The sequence below is a fragment of the Pieris brassicae genome, chromosome 2 (assembly GCF_905147105.1).
Source record: "Pieris brassicae chromosome 2, ilPieBrab1.1, whole genome shotgun sequence".
Taxonomy (NCBI): domain Eukaryota; kingdom Metazoa; phylum Arthropoda; class Insecta; order Lepidoptera; family Pieridae; genus Pieris; species Pieris brassicae.
In genome coordinates, this window is record NC_059666.1 from 816986 (window position 1) to 840326 (window position 23341).

At 33.8% G+C, this 23341-nt stretch overlaps 1 protein-coding gene across 6 annotated transcripts in view; it reads right to left on the reverse strand.

Annotated features, from left to right (window-relative positions):
- Positions 1-373: 373 nt before the first annotated feature.
- The window catches only part of LOC123718865 (homeobox protein homothorax), a 222941-nt gene continuing 199973 nt past the window's right edge, over positions 374-23341 (reverse strand). For 4 of the 6 annotated variants that reach the window (XM_045675850.1, XM_045675842.1, XM_045675814.1 and 1 more), the window contains exons 12-14: positions 9950-10008; positions 3165-3351; positions 374-2913 (exon numbers count right to left, since the gene is read on the reverse strand). In XM_045675850.1, coding sequence (XP_045531806.1) covers positions 3179-3351; positions 9950-10008 — 232 coding nt within the window. In that variant the 3' untranslated portion in view covers positions 374-2913; positions 3165-3178. The remainder of the gene's footprint in view (positions 2914-3164; positions 3352-9949; positions 10009-23341) is intronic. The other 2 variants (XM_045675832.1, XM_045675823.1) reach the window with 1 other exon arrangement.

A 23341-nucleotide genomic window follows, 5' to 3' on the forward strand; every position in this document is an offset into this window, starting at 1 on the left:
GACTAGACAGAGTTTTTTAAATAATAAATAACCGTAATTGTATTTTATTACGGAAATGCACACAGGCGATGAGAACTTGGAGGAACTGATCGTAGTTGGTAACCCAGAAGGGCGTTCCCCAACAGATGGACCGATCAAGTGAGACTCATCGCCCTTAAAACTGTACTCTGTAAGAGAGGTGTTGGACCAGCGGAAACCGAGTCAGCTCCAGATGTTTCCTCGCTGACCACGATGCTCATGAGCTGCCGACTGATAAGACTTTTAAGTTTTTCATATTTTAAAAAGGTTTTGTTTACTAACTTAATCCATCGTAACTACTCTTAATTAGGGATAAAATCATGGAAATAAAATACAAAACTTTTTTTTAGGTTTTTAATATTTTTTACACAATTCGTAGCATTCATAATGCTGACATTTCTCTTGAAAACGTCTCATCAGCGTGTTAGTATGACCTTATTATTATATAAACAAAAAAACTATTTCGTGTTGATCGGTTGCAATGTGAAAATTATACAGGTTTTTCTTCGCTGACAGACGCGCAATGTAATACTATATTTACAGACCGCATGGCTCCCAAACTCATTATGTATAATTAATAACTTATACATTCTAATAGACAGACTGTACAGGGCTATCTTTGACACAAATTTAAACTGTACTTAATGAAAAAAAGAGTAAAAGAAAAATCCTTTTTTAGCTACAGACTACCTAATTAGGTAGGTTTTACATAAATACTGTTTACGCCCGTACAGTGTTTAGCAGAATGCATATTAGTTGTGTATAATACATATTTTAGAGAAAAATCAAAATAAATTTCTTCAATTAATACATTAATCTAATAACTACTATTTAAGACTTTTCTTAATAAAATATATTACACGCGATGAATTTTAACAATAAAATTGTAACAAATTGGGGATGTTTTTATAGAACCGAAATCCGATTAATACTGAAATTTCATGAAACGAAACATTTTATACAAAAATATTTAATACAATATATTTACAGTGTATAACGAATATAATATTGATTTGGTGTGACGTCATTGTTTCAAATTCAAATGTTATGGATTACATATCCCGATTATTCACAATAATTCTTACAGGATTTTAACGAATTCCGTGTCCCTTTCCATCACACGATAATGACAATGTGACTGAAAGAGAAGCTCTTGTTAAAACAGTTGAAGACACTTTGTGAATAAGAGGGATCGACAGGGGTGTTGGAACCTAAAGGATGACGCTAATGTAGAAAATGTAAAAACCATCAAAATTGACATACCGACTTGATACTTTTTATTCTTGAAACAGTAGTTTCCAGTAGGGCTTATAGAAGTCATTTGAACTATGAATCAATCATGTCACAACGTTAAATAATAGAATAAAGCTTGTTTCCGGATAACTATAGCTATCAAAAACCGCGGCTAGGATCAAATTTTTTTTTTATCGAAATTCTGTCAAATTTCAAAAGCTCCCATTCGTATACATCGCTAAGGCTGGTAACGAGAAATTACCATTTAAAATTACTTTCGTGGTCGTCACCTTATAGTATACTATCGACTTTATTAGAATTTGAACATAAAGAATCGTATACGCAGCATAAACTTCTGACAGTTATGACATCCTGGTACTTATGTACTGGATTAGATAAACTTCTGACATATAATATCCTAGTTACCGGCAAAACTTCTGGCTTATTTTGACTTTTGCAACGTTAGCCGTTTTAATTTACTTTAAATACACAAAAAACACGATCCAGTAAGTATATGATTCTTGTATTTCAATGCTTTCAAAGATATACATAATGTAAAACATGAAACTATAAGACCAATGTACGAGACAGTTTAATTAAATCGCTTCAAAATATGTTTCTCATTGGTGCGGTGGAATATCTTCAGTTGACTTAACATATTCTGATGCGATTCAAAGGACCGGTCACTTATACTCGTGAATCAAATCCGTGTTTAAGGCAATTTATTATCAAGACAAAATATAGCTAAAATCTCATTGTTTCAACAGTGTAAAATATTTATTTCATCGTATACATGGGTTACAAATTGTGCTATTACTGAACACCAAGGCAAGGTGAAACTATGTTACTAATCGTAATATAATATATAGTTAATTCAAAGATATGTATGTCACCTGTAAAGCAAAATTGCGAAGAAAATTGACGTTAAATTGAGCTTTATAAATAAGTAGGAAAACCAAAAACTGAAATTTCAACTCGACAGTTGCTCCCAAATTGCTTAGGACCCGAACGCACGAGCGACCGTGCGTTATAAAAACGGTCGCGGATATCCGAATCCTCGCATAACAAATTATAAACAGAAATGCTAAATACAACTACACAGCTCTTACAAAAGTCCTTCCAGCGAGCCCAGCACTTGTGATAGTTACTTACTATTCAATTATTTATTTATATTTACGTAATAACAATACACAATTAGCTATAAATATTTATACGATAACTATCAAACCGTTTATTGTTACATTCATCAACTTGCTCCTATTGTTCCGAGTGATAACACCGATTTTATAATATTTATAATAGGTGATTGCACCAGTCGTATAATACAGCGTCCACAATGTCACTTCGATAATTTACATTAATTTTAACATTAGAGAATCTTAATTTAGGAGATCGTATACTGTTTCAAATATTACAAAACGTATAGCTTTATGTACATAGCATCGTTCTCCTGTTTGTTCGTATCACGTGCCTGTCCGGTCGCACGGACGCATCGCGGCGCTTCGCGACTGGTAGATGAGACGCGCAGTCGCTCATTCGCCTGGTGGGGATGCGTCCAGTCGCACGAACGCTTCTTACCGAGACGCGAGATTAGTAGGGGCCTTATTTTGGGACACTTATCGGCCTTTAACTAAGGCCCTATATTGTGTACGTTATTCATATCTGAAATGGAGAAAAAATTATTTAATTTAAATAAGTCTTTCATGAACTATGAAGCCTTGGAGATTCGACTTTGGTCTGTTACAACTGAAATTCTGAACCTCATTAAAGTCCTTTCGACACAAAAAATAAATTATTTATTGACTTTTAAACTTAATTCAATATTTACCTTACCCAATGGTATACATCATCGTCAAAAATACATTAACTTGTGATTTTATTTTATATTTAAATAAATGGAAAAGACTACTTACATGTACAAGTTGCATTAAAGATGATGGCCGTAATACTCGGCGGGATACTGCGCGTAGCCGTGGTGGAAGGCGGGGTCCGTGGGCGGCCTGTGCATCATCTGCTGGCCGTCCATCATGTACCCCATGGTCGCTTCCGGGCTGTATGCACCACTGGGACCCGCGTGCGGGAACACTGCAGGATAGAACACTGAACGGTTAATTAGGCCTGGTGTTGACATATTTATTGATAGAAGTTCCATTTCTATGGTTAGGTCGTTTTGAAATTCCGTTTGTCATTGTTCTAGGACTGCTAACTTCATAGCTAGGAGAAAATTTACTAATAAATGTTTTAAGGTTAATGAAGGTCCTGTTTCAGTGTTAGGGAAAGATATAGCGTATGGATTTCGTTGACATTTGCTAATTCCAATTTAAATTAAGCCTGTCCGTAGCTAAGTTAACGGATAGCTTGACTATTCCTCCCAACTTTCGTTACACGCAATTTGCATGCAATTAATAACCCCGAAAGTAATAAAGCTGACATTACACATTCTGACAAAAAAACGTTCACAATTGTCAAGTCTGTAGGAATTCGCTCAATTTTACCACAAAACTGTTATGGCTTCCGCAAGCAATATATCCTCGGGGATTATCAATCGTAAACTAATGGTGTTCGTCCATTATTGACGCCGATTTCCGCCGTCGTGGGGTCTTTATGGTGGCACGCGCCATTGCTCTGAGCTCGCAAACACGAGAGCGCAATGTCGTTTCGAATTACTTGAAAATACTTGAGAGGAGAATAAAGTTATAGACTAACATTGTTCATTACGTGTATCCGATTTTTTAATTTGACGATGACAGATCGCTTGAGCGCGCCTCTCTTTGCATTCGAAATATAAAATGGCGCTTCTTTTTTAAATTGTAAAACTTCTTTTTTTGTTGTTGACAATTGACTATATTTAAAAATGTTAAATAACTATTTCTTTATATGGAAATCTACACAGTTGAATGCATTTTTTTGCTTTAATTACACGCCTATGATTCGCGTGAATAATTAATAACTTATATGTAACCGAGTTGGAGCGTTTTTGCTTCAATAAAACGTATATCGATCCGATATGGTATTGGAACTTATAATTAAATGTATTTCTGGCTGTAGTTGTTCAAATAAAGTTTGATCTTTATTATCATACTAGAAAATGTTATAATTAATGCACATTTATACTGTAACTACAACAGCGGTTTCAAAATGACGTTATTGAAGTATGGTGAATATTGTGAGGAATTTATCGCGTACCAATTCTTAAGCTCGTAAATGCGTTGCGGCAATTGAGTGTCCATGGGCGGTGGTATCACTTAACATCAGGTGAGCCTCCTGCCTCCTATTATTTTTATTTTATAAACGTTTAAAAAAAATCTTTACTCGACAGTTTCAATTGCAGCCAAATATTGAAACTTGTTGAAAAAACCATGCTTAAACTATCAATAGACAATGAAAACGTAGGATTGTTTAGTTTGTAGTGATGCGCTATGCGTTTTGTTAGTGTTAGATTTTTTTTAATTCATACTGACCGTTTTATTCCGCATCAAAATAGACCATATAAAACATTACTTTTAAAGCTAGTTACGAATAAAGAAACTTATTAACGTTTTTCCTACACCCCACACTGCTTGATAAACGGTTCATGCTTGCTTGGTTTTCTTTACTACGAAAAACAAAATAGTTTTTATAAACTATCAGTTGTTTCCGTTTGCTTTGTGGGATTGAGTTTTTATAAACTACCAACTATCAACGATAACATTTTAATAATGGTAATACGCTTATTGGCGCAAGTAACTGAAAGTTAAAAATACTCACATCATTTAACGTTAGATATACGTTACACGCGCCAAGACGTTATATTTATATTTAAAAATACATTCCGAGCAATGGTGCTGGTATTGTCTGCCATTGTCATTGTGTGTCACAGAGCTCGTAGATTGATTTCGTAAATCAAGGTCTTTTTCTTGTTGAAAACCTGGTCGTGCTTTGTCGTCCAGTAAAACCGTTTACGACGACATCGGTTAAAACAACATACCTGTTATATTAACCAAGTACGTACTAGGTACTTAATAACGTCAACGACTCTTACGACTACCGGTTTTTCCAACCAAATATGTGTAGTCTCTTAATGTCGTTAGAATATTATTTTAATAGAACATAAGTAAAATAAAAAATCAACCTAGCAGGGCACCGTGGAAGCATTTCGCAATAACACGTGAAGGACGTAGATTATCGCCCACTAAATCATAGTTTCCTGGTAGCGCCCTCTCCCAGGGGACCCGTTATTGTTTCCGCTACCGACATGCATCACTTGAAAGAGTATATGTAGCTGGATCTATAATTATTCGTCTCATATAGATTATTATTTATTTATTAACAAACTGCCGGTCTCAACTAATTAATAACTCGTCATTAAACTAGTACTAAGATCGTATTGAGATCGTATTAAGATCGTATTAGGGACGACAAATGTGAGAGTTTTAAAGAACAGTGCAGACTTTTAGAAATCGGCGCCATTTCCCCGCATAGTTGAATTATTGGAGCGGCAAAAATAAGGCTGTGCCGATTCCATTTAGTCATTCGAATTTGACAAGCCCCTTTTAAGCGAAAACTAAAGGAAAAAACCCTCCCTTGGCAGTTGGAACGGACCGGGAATACATAAGCTGACCGCAGGAAATGCGGTGGTCGTTTTCTCGAGCGATTGCCAAAACAATTTTCCGTTGTCCGCGTTTTTCTATTTTCCAACGAAAGTTAGCTTCCTGTTAGCAAACACTAGACTTTATGGCCCGTGAGCAATTTTAAAGGAAGTTGTGATGGCTTTTTCAGCTTGATCGTTTGTCGAATTTAAAGAATTGGTCTGTTGCTATTTTGGACGTTAGGTGTTTTGAAAATAGAATGTTTTGATAACCGGAAGTTCGATTATATTTCTATATTTAAAATCGGATACTCCTGTTACTGTAAAAGTATTAAACTTGTGACTATAAAAAATAATACCCCGTAATAAAAATCACCGGTCAGGCAAAGTAGGTTTATTGATGGAAAATCAGTCGATCAGTCGAGTATTGTAATATGCTGACGTGTCATTAATGGCTGCCTATCAATAGGCAATTGGGCAAGTGGGCAATTTGTGCTCTTGTAATAAATTTAATATCTCTTGCCTGACACTGATGGCGATATAATGGATTTGCGGGAGTATTTTTTTATTAATGGAGTGTTTATAGTAAAATAACCGTTATGGTTGAAATTTAATTGTAAGTTGACAAATCTGGCTTTCAGTCCGAATCTTCGTTCTTGTATAAGTTTAAGCTCATAAATAAAAGCATACTCAGCCATATGAAAATAGGCATGCAAATGTCATATTAATTATCATTAAAAGAATATTTACGTTATTTATAATTGTCGTCAAAACTTATGAACTAAAATTCTCCCAAACTATAAAGGCACTTTGCCTTTGGAAAAACCATGTGACAGGTCTGCGGAATCATCTTGCATGTCGCGAATTTGAATTGTTGTTTGATATTACAATGGAGATATTGAAGGTTTATGTTTCCAACAGTTTAATGTACGCGTGAAAATAGTCCTCATCGTGAAAATGCGGAGATAACCAGTCCAGCATGCAGAAAATCCGATTTCATATATCGATCAACACCAAAACCTTACAATCCTTATTACAGATCGGGTAAACTTTTGTTAAATACTTTTGTTAAAATAGCTTTTACACATTAAGAAAAACACTTTTTGAACGGATTACATCTATGTATTATTATTAAAACTTATAGTTATTTACATAATTCTAGATTTTAATTTTTCCCGACGTTTCGCGTACTTTTCAGTGTGCGTGGTTCATTCATTATTTTTTTCGGTTTGACTACGTTGTTAAATAATATAAAATTCGACAAAAACCTTCGCTAAAGCCAAATGGGCTTATTTATAACGTTAAAAACATCCCTACACTACAAAGAGGACACAAAAAGGCCGAGAAAAGAAGGGTAAAAAGAATAATGTACGAATTCGTTGACCCATCCGCGGCCATCCATCACGCGAACAATTCGCCCCATCTCGGACATTCTTGCCTATTCGGGGATTAGATGCTTTTGTCTTCGTGTGACGTAATGACGTATGGTCGCAATTCCGATAATGATTCTGATAGGAATCAATTTATAAAATAAAAAGAGGGTTTCATTAAGATTTTTAAGAGTTTTTGTTTATTTATGCACATCTACTTTACCCTTGGTAGGTTATTTTTTTATACTAAGGTTGCCGCGATAAACTGTTGCTTAATTTTGTAAATGTATGTTTAAGATGACGTGCAAATATATGAATTTTTAGCTGATTGCAAGTAAACGAATGTATGTATGTGTATAGTACATACAAAATACTCGGAATTATACTGTCCAGGTTTCATTAAAATAGGTTTAGTTATTTTTTTTAATATGGGTAGATTTCGGGACAGGAATAATATAGCGAATGAATGGGGACATGTATTTGATCTTTTGCCCTAAGCTATTTAGAAGTTAGTTATTAAAAGTTAGATTTATATGACTCTGAGTTCGACAATTCATAATACAAAGTATGTTTTGTATTCATTATTATTATGTATACCAACTCAGTTATAAGTTTTTGTCTCTTTTCCTCATAGCGAAAACGCAATAGAAAGAGGCGAAGAGGTTTTCTAGTAAAATGAGTTTAGATTTATGTGTGTATGTATTCTCGCAACATCTGTTTAAAAAATGTGCGCTTAGTGTTAACTTATCAATGGTGCTACAACTAGCTTAGGTTTGGGCCTCAGTTTTCTGTATCTGTTTATCTAAGTTCCTAACGATGTATCCTTTCACCGTAGGTTGGTGTATCACCGGTGATCGATAAAGGTTCGGAAACCTACGACCTCATGTATGAGTAGCACGCGGAAGCTGCATCAACATAGCTTTAAATTAAAAGACAAAATGCATTTAAATTTCCTTAAAAGATACTAAAGATTCAGCAAGAGGTATCTACGAAGTAATTTGTGACAATTGCACTGCGCCCGTCCGTGCCAGTAATCTACTCATTATTTCACTCCGGCAGATGTGTCGCGATAAAGTGCTAGTGGTGGTCTATTATCGATATAAATATTAGGTATTTTAATGTACCCATTTATTTATTTAAAAGTTTATTGATCAAAACCAAAAAAGGATTAGAAGTGTGCTATGTACTAACATAGACTATTTATTAATAATTAATTGCTTAAAGTGTATGTAGAAATGTGTTTTTTACAAGAGGCAAACGGGCAGGAGACTCACCTGATGTTAAGTGATACAGCCGCCTATGGACACACACTGGCAGAAGTCAAGCACGCTGCCGGCCTTTTGAGAATTGGTATGCTCTTTTCTTGAAAACCCTAAGTCGAATTGGTTCGGAAATACTTCAGTGGGCAGCTGGTTCGACATAGAATATTTCATATAATTTATCCAACTTAAGTTTGCGAGATAAATTGATTCAAGATTTTCTATGAAGGTGTTTATTAAAAACCGCAAATGGTACGTCCATATGTCATATGTCAAAAAATTATAAACGTAGTTAATTCAATTATCCAATGAAAGATATTGAACATTAAAATCGATCTATCGTACTATGGAGCAGCACTAGTACAGTTAGGAAAGAAATAGTGTTCAAATGGTCATTTCTTACGTCGTGCTGCATACTGTATGAAAGTACCGTCAGCAAACTCATCTATACATTAGCGAATGCAGCTCCCGCGTACAGAGCAGCTCACTCCCAAGAGGACGTTGCTTTAAAATATATTTTACTGAACTTACTTATTTGGATCAAACTGTAAAATATCTTCGTTTACGTATAAAGCTCTAAACAAAAGCTTTTGCTTATATAGCTTTGTTTCTAAAGACATTTCTCACAAACTCCAGCATTTCCTTAAAAACATTTCGATATGAACAAAACTTTCTCAAAAAAATTATTTATTGCGTCCAAATTTGTGGTTCACTCTAAGTGCCGCATCAATAAATTGACTCACGTCCACCCTTTGAAGTGAATTGACTTGACCGGACCTTCATACAGTATGCATGATGCACTTGTCCTCTTGGGACTTGAATCTTTAAAAACCTATCCCTTCAAAGCACTGATGATACATTGAGTAGAATTTTGAAAGACCTGTTAAGTTACTACGTAATGTCCAGTAGGTAGTGATTCCTATAATAACGAGTCTACGTATTATACGTCCTCAAACTAAACGCCTACGACTCGAAATCGACTACGTGTGAGGCAAAGAGCGCGGAAGAAAACCACAATGCTAGAACCTTTTTAGATCTGGGCCTCAGATTTCTGTATGTTTCATAATCATTTGTCCTGTGCCTGATACAAGCTGTCGACTTTCTTCACGATGTTCAAGCAAATGTTAAATGCGCACATAGACATAGAGTCCATTGGTGCACAGCCGAGGACCGAACCTACCACCTCAGGTATGAGTCGCAGGGTGAAGCCACAATGCCAACACTGCTCATAGTTCACGGAAACAGATACAAAGTCAGCGGCCTAGAACAAGGTGACTTACAGAGTCGACCACGAGCTGTAACTGTCAAAATCAAAAATATTTTGCAACTCATCACTACCATATTAAAATTTTGCATTTAATGCTTTTCACTTGCCATGCCAGGTGTATCAGGGATGCGTTAATTTAAATTGAAAAGCTAAAATAGACACCTCAAACATCTGCATAGCAGGTGTAACGCATGGTGATTTAAAGGCAAAGTTATTCGTATAAGAAAAATTTTACCTGCTCTATTTGACTGGTCGATCATTGGCTGGACTATCCTACGTCTCGCGTTTATAAACCTGAAACAAGAAGACAGTAATTAGTACAGGAAAATAAAGGGTTTTGCTAGAACTGTTGATATATTATAGATACAGCGGCAAACGGGCAGGACGCTCGCCTAACTACTTCTGCCAATAATAAAAACCGTTTATTTCAGATACTGCTAAATATATAAATAATCATTTATTCCTAGGCCCCGCCATTCCTGTCTGCACTGTGCCACTTTATGCCACGTAACACATGCTGTCTCCTTAATCTGGTCTATCCACCTGCTAAATTGTCTTCCTTTCGCTTCACCTTTATGTTCCTCAGCCTTTGACACTCTCAATATCAGAGGGCTTGCAAGTGGGTTACCACCGTTTGTGTAGTGTGAATTTGTCATTGCCAGTTTTTTCAATAAATACAAAACGAAGGAGGTTAAAAATTAATTGTATTTTTGTATTAGTTAAGAACAAATTAAAATACTTATAATTGTTAAATATTAAAACTGACACGGGTATACTAGTAGGTGAAGTATATCTTTATCGATTTGATTTCTATGCACAGAGTATAATGATCTCAAAGATTCTGTCCAGCCATTCCGCGGAACTATGAAATGGCGTCATAAAATTATGATCTAACCCTCCGGGTCAAAACAAGAGAGACCCTTACGTAATTACAGCAGTCTGGCAGTAATGTATCGTTAATATCGCGATTAGTTCATTAACTCCACAGGTCCCGACTTTGGCCCTTGGGACGGGGTTGTAATTGTTATTCTTACAATATGACGCGTGACGTGAGATTTATTGTCGTGTTATTAGATTTTGCGAGTTCGTAATTAAATATTTTACGAACTGAGGGTTGTGTATTTGTTAATTTATGACGAATCACTTATTGTTTCCGACTGGCTCTGGTCGTGGGTTGATGGGCGAATGGAAAGATGGTGGGGGTGGGGGGGGGGGGGAACCTTACTGCTTGTGCTAAGTACGAAATTTGGAATTGGAATAAATTTTAACCCCGCTAGTCATGCGAAATGATACGAAATTTAAAATTGGAATAGCATATAACCTTTTTACTTGTGCGAAGTGATTCGAAATTCAAACGCGATACACAGTCCATAAATAAGTTTAAGTATGCACCGCAATCATGCTGTTAGTACAAATCAGTTAAATTCACAGCGAAACTGATTTAAGTTAAAAATTTAACTAAAAACGAAGCCAACCTTATGTATTCCTAATCCTTATATACACCTTAAGCCACAATTAGTTAAAGTGATCAATTTTAGTCATTAAAAATAAAAAAGATACGCAAATTCAGCATCTGCGTACATTTTAAAATTCACAATAGTTTGGTAATAAATCATGCGAGATGCTTTAATGGCCAATGTAGTGGAAGGGTTAGGTCAAAAATGGATCCGAGTGTTGATTCATTTATTTTTTATGCAAATTAGTGTAATTGTTGTGAGATTAAGGCGTTAAGAGGATTGTTATCGTGTTCGCTACACTAATGGCTAATTTTACAACTATTTTAATATTATTGTTATATATATTTAAACATCATTCCTATAATACATATAACATTAAGCAATGAGCCTTATGTGCCACTCTCATTAAGTTCGTGATTTCAAGACACAGGTGTTCACAAAAGACCGATAGTGTATATAACAAAAAATTATAATGGAAATACAATTTGAGGGGATTACATCCAGTACATAACTAATAACTAAATATTTGTGTACAGAAACAATTGAAACCTGTCCTACATAGTATCCCAACATCACATACACCACAAGTAGGACAGTCGAGTAGTATGCAATAACACAGCACACAACTCTCGGGACGCTTAGAGTTGAAGTCTCATTCATCCGCAAATAAACACTGTAAATATTTAATGATAGGAATACAGCTAATAATACCAGATAAATTAAGACAAGGTTTCTAAAAGGCGAAAGGTCCATGGACTTGAAAATGTCCAACGCGTATGACTGCGTCATATTTCGTTTCTAGGTCTCATCTATTTGATTACAATCATTTAAGTATTACATTGATTGTATGTTTCGTGTTTTGCGTAATAATAATAAGTAACTTTTGTTTAATAACTTATTTGATTAACTTGATGAGTACTTTTTTCTTATATCAGCCCGATTTTCCGTCGTCTTTAATTAACAAATGAAACAATTCTAATTTCACGTCACGGACGCTCCGTTTTCCCTCTTATTTAATTTCCTCTTAGGTGATTAAAATCTAAAAACTTTGTTGGAATTAAATTTCAGTTACCTCTGCCTAAATTATACACTCCTGGTAAGTTATTCGTTGTAATTGATAAATAAAACAAATTTTTAAACCTTTATAATTAATTAAATGACAAACTAAATTATGCTTTACACAGTGTTGTAATTAGTTGGTTTATTTTAACTATTAATTACACCTTTATCTGTTGTAATATTTTAACTATTTTTATGCGTGTTTTTTTTTTAAAGGAATCTAGCTGTTGGCCTTAAGGGCCTTTACAGCTCAGCTCGGGCTGTTTTGGCGAGCGTAGCTCGGCCAGAATGGCGTTTTATCCCGCGGCTAGCGCAAGGGCGTCTCCTGTGAGACTCGAACCTCGGCTTGGGCCGTCGCGGGGTGGTCAATCGCCTGAAGGGCAGGACGGAAGCTCACTGGAGTGAGCGAAGTGCGAAGTAAAGGTCCTCGCCTTCCCCGGTGAAGGCGGTTTTTTACTCTAATCTGTGATTATGCGTGATTTACAAACAGAATAACTTTTTATATGGAAGTTGTCTTGAAGAGATTTTAATAGCAATATTTTAATTATTAAAAAATGTATGTAATCAAAACAAAAACATCCCGATTTAAACTGACACATGACAGCTGTCAAGAACATAGTTTGCTTGATAATTAATTATTGTAGTACAATCACTGTATTATTATTTACCGATGCATAAGTGTACATTTATAATTGCTGTATAATTTTATCTCCAATAAAAGCAAAGACAAGATTGCCAGATTAGGTATACTATCCAATGCCATTGAAAGTAATAAGACGATATTATTATATTTTAAATTAGCTCTGTATATGCCTGGGGACCCCTAAGAACGTGTCGAGCCCGTTAAATGACACACTTAACTTTTCCTATTTGGGGGAATCACATAGTAATAATCAAAGACTGAGCTAGGTGCGCGTTATGGTCACCTCTTGATTGTCTATGGATGCTCTATAATCTTTTGCCATAGATCAATTAGTATCTGTGCAATTATATATATTTTACAGGTCATGTTATTTGTATAATATATTAACCGATCCTAATAAGTTATGTATATCTATTTATAGTACACATATACTTATATGTGTGACAAAAAGGTATGGTGTTTTTCCTAACTTCACTCTTGACCGCTTTTGATAATTCCCTTTGTTTGAAATGACAGATCGATATGACGTTTCGTTATACCCAAAATGAAAAGTCAGAACGTATTGTGAAACGTTGAGGAAAACAAACGGAACAATAAAAATTTACGACGTATTAGAAAGTACGGTCAGCGGTTGTGAGGCATATTTCATTATTAGTTGTTTTTGTCCCCCGTATCCGGATATTGTAGGTTATTGACGAAATTCTGAGGCATTTGTGAGAAAATGTATGGAATATGTCAACATGGTACAATCGTTGTAGTTTGGCTGCTGTTTATTTTAGAAGGTTTTTTTTACTAATAATCTTAAACACAAACTATGCTTAAAAGGATTTTTTTATTGGGTATTGTATTATTATAAAATGTAAGTGTTCTTTAGAAACTATTATGTCAACTAGCTGTGACTAGCTTCCTGAGACACAAACGCTAGTATTTTTAACTAAATGTCCTTTTTATTATATATACAATAAATATCTCCATAAATACTACCTTTTTGGGGCTAGGTTTCTGTATCTGTTTCAAGATTATCTGTGAATCTAATAGTCCTGTGTTCAGCAGTACTTGACACATCGACTTTTTGGGTCTAAGGCAAGGCCGGTTTCCTTATGAAGTTCTCCTTCAGTGTTCGAACGAATCCCAATCAAGTCTATTGGTGCATAGCCGGGGATCGATCCTACGATATCAGGCACACCCTGAACTATTATGTATAATAAAGTTTTTTCTTTTTTCCTATCAAGCTTTAATATATACGGTTAAAGAAGTTTTTTCTTGTGTAATGAAAAAACCCAAGCAGGCCCATTCTTTCACTAACCCAGATATATTTTATTTTTTAAAACATGTTAGTTAGTCTAGTATTTGTGGTGCAGTTGACAGTTTAAACCAAAAGTTTTGATGAGTAGGGTACAAAGTTGTTTAGTAGGAAACTATTAAAGTGCCGGCAATAAATCTAAAAGATTTGCTTCGTGAGCCGGACAATAAAGGGTGAATAAATTGAGTAGATCTCTCGATATGTAACAAATCCACTGTGGATGGATGGTTTGTTTGATTAAATGGACGTTGGCTATGAATGTCTTAATAGACAATGGTCTGTTTAAAAGATAAGTGTTTTTGATTATTTTTACAGGACCCTAAGTGGAATTGGTTCGGAAACCCTTCACCGCGGCACCTGGTTCCTCCACATAACGATGGTGAACGGCAAAAACTGCCTTAGAAAACGCTCAGTTATGGAACGACGAACTTCGAGGTGATACGGATGGTATTTTGTATTCTGCCTTGACGTCCGATGATGAAACTCAGCTGGTATTGATCCGAACAACTCCTCCACGTACTTATTTATTTTTGTGAATAAGTAAATAAAAGTTATTTGATTGTTAAACCTGCTATATTCGTTACGTTAAGAATATAGATGTGTATGTACCTATGGATAAACTTAAGACGCTATTGTAATTTGCTGTACTGATATCGACGTAAATATTCCATAAGTTATGTCGGAACCTTGGATTCGTAGGGCAATTGTTTTGATCCCGGGACTATAATTGAGCGCTAATAATTGTCTGATTTAGGGCAGTTTCTATGCGTCGCCCGCGCTCGATTCATGAAAAATATTTATCGCCCCCGGGACTCAGGGATTACGTATTGTACGTGAGACAGAGGTATTTTATTGGTGATTTTGATGACTTAACAATACACTGTTGTTCTAGAAGATTCGAGCATTGTAGCTTAATAATTTATCATGAATTTTGAAAAACTACAGAATATAAACCAAAATAGTATCCCATGGAAGACCGACTGATTCTATTGATATGAATTACGTTTTTAAGAGTATACATAATAATGTTACACACAACTTGGAAGTAATAGATAAAATTTGTTTACCTTAAAATAAATAATAATATATGTTACTATACATATGTTGTAATTTCATCACCCACTTAGAAATAGTAGAACTAATTTTGGTAGCGCTAACTTTATATCATAAATTAATGACATTTCCAAACTTATTGACATCGAGCCGTGGTTACAAGGGTCAAACAACTGTTGTCGATAATTACAGCACTATCGAGTTGTCGGCATATGGTGCTTCACTAATAAGGGCAAGGGTGACGATTGGGCGAAACGGATCTGTTTTATGGCAACACTCGCGTTTGCCCTTCTTGTGAATGACAGTGTCTCAATACTTGCAATAATAGACTTTCTAGATATGTTGCAATAGTTTTTTTCTGTAACTGTTTACAAGAACATATACATATATATAATTATTTACATTCTCACACACCAGGGCTATTCATGCAATTACCTACTTATTATATTATAAATTATTCCTTGGTAAAACCTATAAATTTCGATAAAAACGTACAATCATTAAAAAGGAATAACTGGAAATATTTTTTCTGATTTTCCCGCTTATTTAGTGAAAACACTCGCGAATTACGTGCTTTGGTATCACCAAAATGTGGCGCCATATTGCGCTGACTGCGAGAAAACGTATTTATCTCAAATTAAAGGGGTTAAGGTGCAAACAGATGTACTGAATTTAATATAATATGGAAACGTGATAATTCAAACTATACTTAATATATAAGCGTACGTTGAATCCGACGAATTTTACGTTATTTTACTTAATGAGATAACTAGATTTAATGAATTTTAAACATAAAATAAAAACGCTTCTATGTTTTAATGGAGTTTTAAGTCAGAATTTTAATAAATGTCTTGAAATCCGAAAATTAGAAAGCTACTAAAAACCAAATATCAGATAAAATACTTTATACGAGTACTAGGACAGCATAAAGCTGTAGCAATTCGTCGACCGCTAATGAGTGCAACAGCAGCGCCATGCGGCCACCGCGGCCGCCGCGAGAACTTTTTGATAACTCTAGGAATTATTTCCTAACTCAAAAATGAAAGTTGACATGTATCATTTCAAATGTCAGCGATTTGATTTATTAAAAAAATACGCTCTTTTTAAATTAAATGTTCATATGAATTACACGTAACAGTTACACGGCATCAGTGTACTGTGAAATAAACAGCCCTTGGTCTTCAAATATTGCTTAGAATTATATGATTATAACGAATGGGATGTTTAAGGATTGCTGTGACGTCACAATGGCCATCAGGTGCCCTTAAAACTGATTCGCGCGCCATTAATTTGACAAATGTGCGCGAATCGCGACGGGACGCTGCCCGACACACCCTGTGTACGCCGCGCTTTATGTCGTGTGTACCTAGCTTTTCACAGTTTTGTTTAGAATTCCAATTTTAAATTCGTTGTTTTGACAAGTCGGAATTTAAAATTCAAAGTTTATCTGACACGTTAAAAAGATTTGACATTTCATAACACATCACTCAAACACATAATGAGAACTTTTGAAATTGGAATATTTATTAATTGAAATTTTTTATTTATAAAACCGCGTTTTAAGTCATAAAGCAGAATCGTTATGTCATATATTATGTCATCTGTCAAGTTTGTCGATAAACTGTTACGAATCTCTTAAGAATAAGTTTGTTAATTTATTAATTTTATTAGGCAATTAGTGTGATGGAATCACTAAATTATTATGAATTCATTAATAAATACATTAACAGTTGATAGATCACTACGCCTACCTGTTTTTACGATAATAATATTTATCAATTGCAGTTTTATTAAAAGAAACTGATTTACACTCAGATTTGTTTTTATTTATTTGCTGGGTAATATTTTTAATTTATGTAGCTTAATTTCTAAGAATTCTACAACACGATGTACAACTAACCTACTTAAAATTTATTTTTTCTTGCTAAGTGTATGTAATTCTTTGAGAAATAAAGTATCTTTGAACTGAAATTTGATTTATTGAATTTCTCGTACTCTGTGTAAAATACTATGTAACAAGGAGAATCCAATTCGCTTTCAAATCGTTTAGAATAGTCTATAGTCTATAGCCAGTCTGTTATCTTTAGACTGAAGATACCTCGAAGCTCAATAAACTAGTAACAATTTCACGCAGGCCGTCGCGATGCCATCTTTAAGGCACTCTAATGGCGTCGGCCCTTAAATTTTTAACTTTATTTATTGTCTCTGGACGGCTATCGCCACAGAATCTAGTCGTTATGACTTGTACTACGTTGTTAAAATACTTGTTTTATCTGTATTTCGATATACAATAAATTTGGACATATTTTAATACAACTTTCGGACTTGTTATTTTAGTTAAATTGATATCCGTCCCAATTTAAACTATTTAATGCGTCAAAATACCAGTTTAGTATACCTTAATATTCACAATATGCAAAAATATTAGTAAATAATATGTCGAAAGAAAGTTTCGACATATTATATATATGTACAAGGTAATTCTGACGTACATTAATAGCATACATTCGAAGACTTAATGCGATTTTCGATTATTTTTATCGGCGACATTAATCAACACATAAATTAGACATGTTTTTGTATAAACTTACAAAACACAACGAATTCTAGACATACGTAATCAAGAATTAGGACAATGGCGTTCCAACAAAGACGCGAACAATGCGAAAGAAAAACAAAAGCCGAATTTACGTTTAAAAACAACGTAGATAGGATTCGTATCTATCCTATTTAGATATTAATCTAAACGAAAAAGCAATTCAAAATAGGCAACAAGCTAACAGTAGGGTTGCGTAATTGGCCATTTATCAAAGAAGGGGTTAGCTCCTGCCGCTCTCTGCTACCCTGGTACAAGCCCCGGGCGCTCACTGTTTAAGACATACAAACAAACAGATTGTGGAGGTTTTAATTGATTTTTTTTAATAATTTCACATATAATTTGTTCCACATACACATATATACAATATGTAAAGCTTTATAACAGTTTAACTTTTATTAAACACATTAAAAAAGGGACGTGATTTTCTGTCCCTATTGAAAATATGCTGATTGATAGAGACAGCCATATTTATCAAACTGGACAATAAACTATTCAGAATGCCTGCTTAATAAACGCCGTATGTATTGAAACTTAATGTAACAGAAAATACCCTAAAAATGTTCAATGTCATACGAAAATTTCGCAAAATAATCCGTTTCCTAAACACACAGGTGGAGTGGACCCCAATAAAGCTCATTTAAGCCGGGTTTTAAATTCAACCTCCCGTTAATGAAAGTTCCTTATCAGTGCGTTGTTTTGAATTATTGCTCCGTTTTAGATTAGAAGCTAATCTTGGGAATAACATAAATTTAAGAGAAAATGAAAACAAATTTAAAAAAATAATTCAATTTTCTTTTTGTAGTGAAACAAACTTCTTTATCAGCGTTCGAAAAAAAAATTACCGTCACATTTTTCGGTTCTGCGCCATCTTTTTCTTGTCCCTACCACGGTTGATTCGAAGCGATTAATAACAAAAATATATAATAACTAAAACAATGATAGTAATAATTCTATCACAATTAATGAAATTCTGTAATAATCTTAGTAGTAATAAGGTAAAATCAAATAATTGTATTATTTGTATTCATGTCTTTAATAATAAAAGCCTTTTATTAAACTTTATTTAACCAATTTCTGTAAAGTTGCATATAGTAGATCATTTTTCGAAAAATAAGGTAATTAAGAAGTTACACTTCTGTGTGATCTTATAAGATAGATAAAATTGAGAGAGATAAAATTGTAAATACTGTATATTTGATTGTTATGTATGGGATTTAATAAATGTATTTTCATGTTCTGTAGTTAATAAGAATCTATTGGATATTTAATTGATCGTAATGTTCAAATCTTAACGCCTCGTAAAATTATCATTTTTAAAGCAGTAACATAGTTTACGACTTGCTCTACCATGATTATGTAATAAATGTCTAGTCTTAATTAGAATTTTAATTTTTACGACTTTAATACCCGTGATGGCTGTTAATTTTAGTGTCGAAACCGTAAACACTGTGTTTATTGAAAATTTGATTAATTGTAGTTTAAATTAATTTCGACTATAACAAAGAGTTTTTATCTACATATAGTTGATTGCGTTTGCGAATTTAAATATAACTTTCATAGTTATAATTGAATCAAATATTACAATAGAGCTAACTACTATTTACGTATTGATTTATTTATTTAAGTTCTGAAACAACTTGTTTGCGTAAAATTATACAAAAAATGTCACCACAAGTTTTAAACATATATAACATTAATTGTATCTCAATGTTTCGTTGCCTATTGTATGTTTACAACCTTTAGAATGTAAGTTCAAAATGTAATGTTTTTTTGTGAGTCAAATAAAGTAATTTTTAATTTAATTTAATTAGAACTTAAGCAAGGGAAAAAGTTAAACAAGCAATCACAAAAATGTAATAATACTCAAACTAGACGAAAACTTAAATAAACCTCATTAAGAGCGTGATATATAAAGTTACGGTTAGTATGAAGATTGTTGTAAAATATTTCAATATTTTCGTCAATGTTGAGTCAAGTGGTAAGAGTGAGATAGCCCTGGACAATTAAAAGTAGCGGATGAGCGAGCCGTATGTATGTATAGAAGACTTTTGAATTCTATAACTAACTAGTTTTACATAATTATTTAATAAAGAAAAATATAAAAGTTTCTCAAGCTAAATATATATCTTGTATGTTCTAAAGATTAACTTCAAAGAGGCAGTCATCCCCACTGTAATGCCAGAACCCCATAACAAAACAACCAGAGATTACAAGTTAACTTTTCCGATCAGACACCATAGACAAAAGCTTAGATTTTACACGGACGGATTGTCGCTGGCAACCCTTTGACAATCAGAGAATTGGGGTGACAAATTGCTGTCACTCTATTTTGTTTATGCCCCTGGCGTAATGTTTCTTTCTGGCGAGTAATGGGATTTATAAGCAAATGTTTTGCATTAACAACAATAGCAATGAAATTAATAAGTTTGCAAATATAATTTCCGATTTTTTATAAAAAATAAATACCGAAGGCTGTACCTATTCATTAATGATTTTTTGACAAGCAATTCTTGTCTTCAACAAATTATGCTCAAATAGAATTAAAAAAAAATCCAAGTAAAATTCTATAACTAATTTTCATATTATTATTATTCAATAGACAACTAAAAAAGTAGTTAACAAAGCTGACGTTATCGCGTAGTTTATTCTTAATTGCATTTTTGGCGTAGTGGCTTCAGCGTGCGACTCCCATCCCTGAGGTCGTAGATTCGATCTTCGGCTATGCACCAATTTCTCTTTAGGTGCGTATTTAACATTCGCTCGAACGGTAAAGGAAAATAGCTTTTGCCACTAATTGTTTAGTTATATTATTTTAATATATAATTAATTAATGGAAGAGTCTGACTTCAGGTAAAAATATCGCCTTAATTTGACTCCAAATTTGTTGCATTACCGTGTATCGATGACAAGCCTATCTCACCATCTTATACGCCAAGAAAAATACCAAGAATTAATTTTAAATAATCCAGATTTGTTGCTATTAACATAATTTCGAAAGAAACGTACTGCGATCGTAGTTAAGATAGGCTCAGTAATTAAGATGCGAATTTGCATAGTGACGGCCCCACCGTTTGACATTTCATTCCGCCATTATCCTTATCTATCTTATCATTCTAAGAAGCAACAAATTATGAGTACGAACGAGTGATTATCTTTATTTGGTTCGAAGATTTCTCTGAATGGGTGTATACCAAACAATTTTATTGTATACACAATCAGACGTCGAAAAGATTTAAATTTTATACATAATATCATTACAGCAATTGCAATTATATTGCGTGTAAAACGTCACGAAATTTACACGCAAAATAATGGCTAACACCATTGCCTCAAAATAAAATAGACATAGGAAAATCTATACTGTATACATACTTGAATTATTTTTTAATAAACGATATTTTTAATTTATATTAATTTGTAATAATTTGTTAACATGACCACAACTAACCCCTTAATGTAAGTCTAACCTTAATTTATTGAAATGATTTTAAACATAAGAAAGTGTTCAATAACACTACTTTTTACAGATTTCATTAACGAGACGGCTAACACAGGTTTTGTGTTCAATTTTTTCACTTAGTTTGAGCACTTAAGACAAACAAAAATATCCGCGCGCAAATATAACACAAAACGGGCGATATAATTAAAAGCAAATAGAATCTAAACTATGACAGACATCATAATCCCTATACGCTGTATAAAACCAGCTGCGGCTCGTACATTAGACGCAAATTAATACGACTCCGAGCACCTGTGCCCTGCTTCTTTCCGAATTAACCAAGTCCCAACAATGGAGAACTTTTTCCTGCGGCCATATTTCAAACTGTCACAGTTAATCTTTTTATCAAAGTTGCAAGTCTGTTGTAATTACGTTTTTATCTATTGATATTTTATAAGTTATGGAGTACACTTCTATTGTTTTTGGAATACTTAAACAGAGACAACAAAATATCTATGGTTATGGAATTCATTTAAAATTAATGTTTATAATTAGTGGTACTGGTAGGCAAGAATAAAAAAGGAGGTTGAACATAATCGAAGCAGCTGTACGTTAGCGTAATTAGTATTCTCGTATCATTCGATAGTAATTTCCTATAACCTTTCTTAATTAAATGCCAGTTCATAACAATTTCAATTTACATCTCAAGACGCATTTTGCGTATTCCAAAAACGTTATTTAATTCAACAGTAGCAATTCGCATTACAAAACGAACAGCGTCTAGGCGTATAATTTATATTTAATTTAAACAAGACGACATCGCTATTCGGGATACGATCCGTAATTAAAATTCCCGCCATGGCGGCCGGGCGCGCGCCGCGACAGTTTTCGCGCCAATTTCAACGGACCCGGAAATTAATTGTGACAGAAGACGCGGTCACATCCGCTTTCCGTTATTGCAATTGCATTAACATCCTATTATTTGCACAGAGTAAAAATATCGCTATCGGTGATCGAGCTGTCATCGAGTTGAAAAATCGATGCGATTCGAATAATAGTAACGGTTATCATCGTTCTTGAACTGAAATGGTAATTATATTTTAATAATAATACATTTTTTTCTTCATTGAAATACTTGCACGATATCTTAGTATCTTTGACATTTAAGTTAAATTACTTATAAGTATTTATAAACTTGGTAATATTACTTTATGTTAAAATTGTTTATAGTCTATGCCCGTAATACATAATGTAAGTCGTTAGATGGCCTGTATTCTCGTTGGAAAGGATTAAGTGCAGTTTTTATATAATTCAGTGGGCTCAGGTGGACTCGGCGTGTCATTAGTTGATGAGGGTCCCTCCCTTTGTTTTCCCTTATTCAAACTGTAATTGAGGACTTAAGTGTGCTTTTATGAATGTTTGTATATGTTTTTATATATAATTAATTCACATATACAAGATATTAGACAGACATAAACAAGCTTAACGTATGCCTCATAATTACAGTCTATAGTAAAAGAAAGTCTTATCTATAACTAGTATCTTTACAAACAATACCTATAATAGACAATAGAAGAATAGGCGTATCTCTTCATTAATGATCTGCTCTAGATATAATAAATAATAGATTACGAATGGTATATAATATTCATAGTCAATTTAAATCAAATAAAAACTAATTAAAATCATTAATTTAGTTTTGAATTTATTTATGTAATGACAAAACAACATTTACAAAAAAAGTTACGCGTAGTTCATATCGAATATCAACCTAGAGCCTCAAGTTTTATAACACAATGACACAACATAAAAGAAAAATATATCAAGTAGCCATCATGGCAACACTCAAGAAAAACAATAGACAATGGCGAACCGGTGTAGATTATATTCCATTAGAATTGATGTATGTCTCGCAATTTCGTGATAAGATTGGAAAAATTTATAGTTTTATGCTCTATGCTTTTAGTCATACGACGAGATTTATTTACATGATTATATGATAAATCGCTGACATGAAAAAACTGTTTGTGAAACATTTCATCTTAGTTTTAAAATACGTTGAAAACGCGCCAAA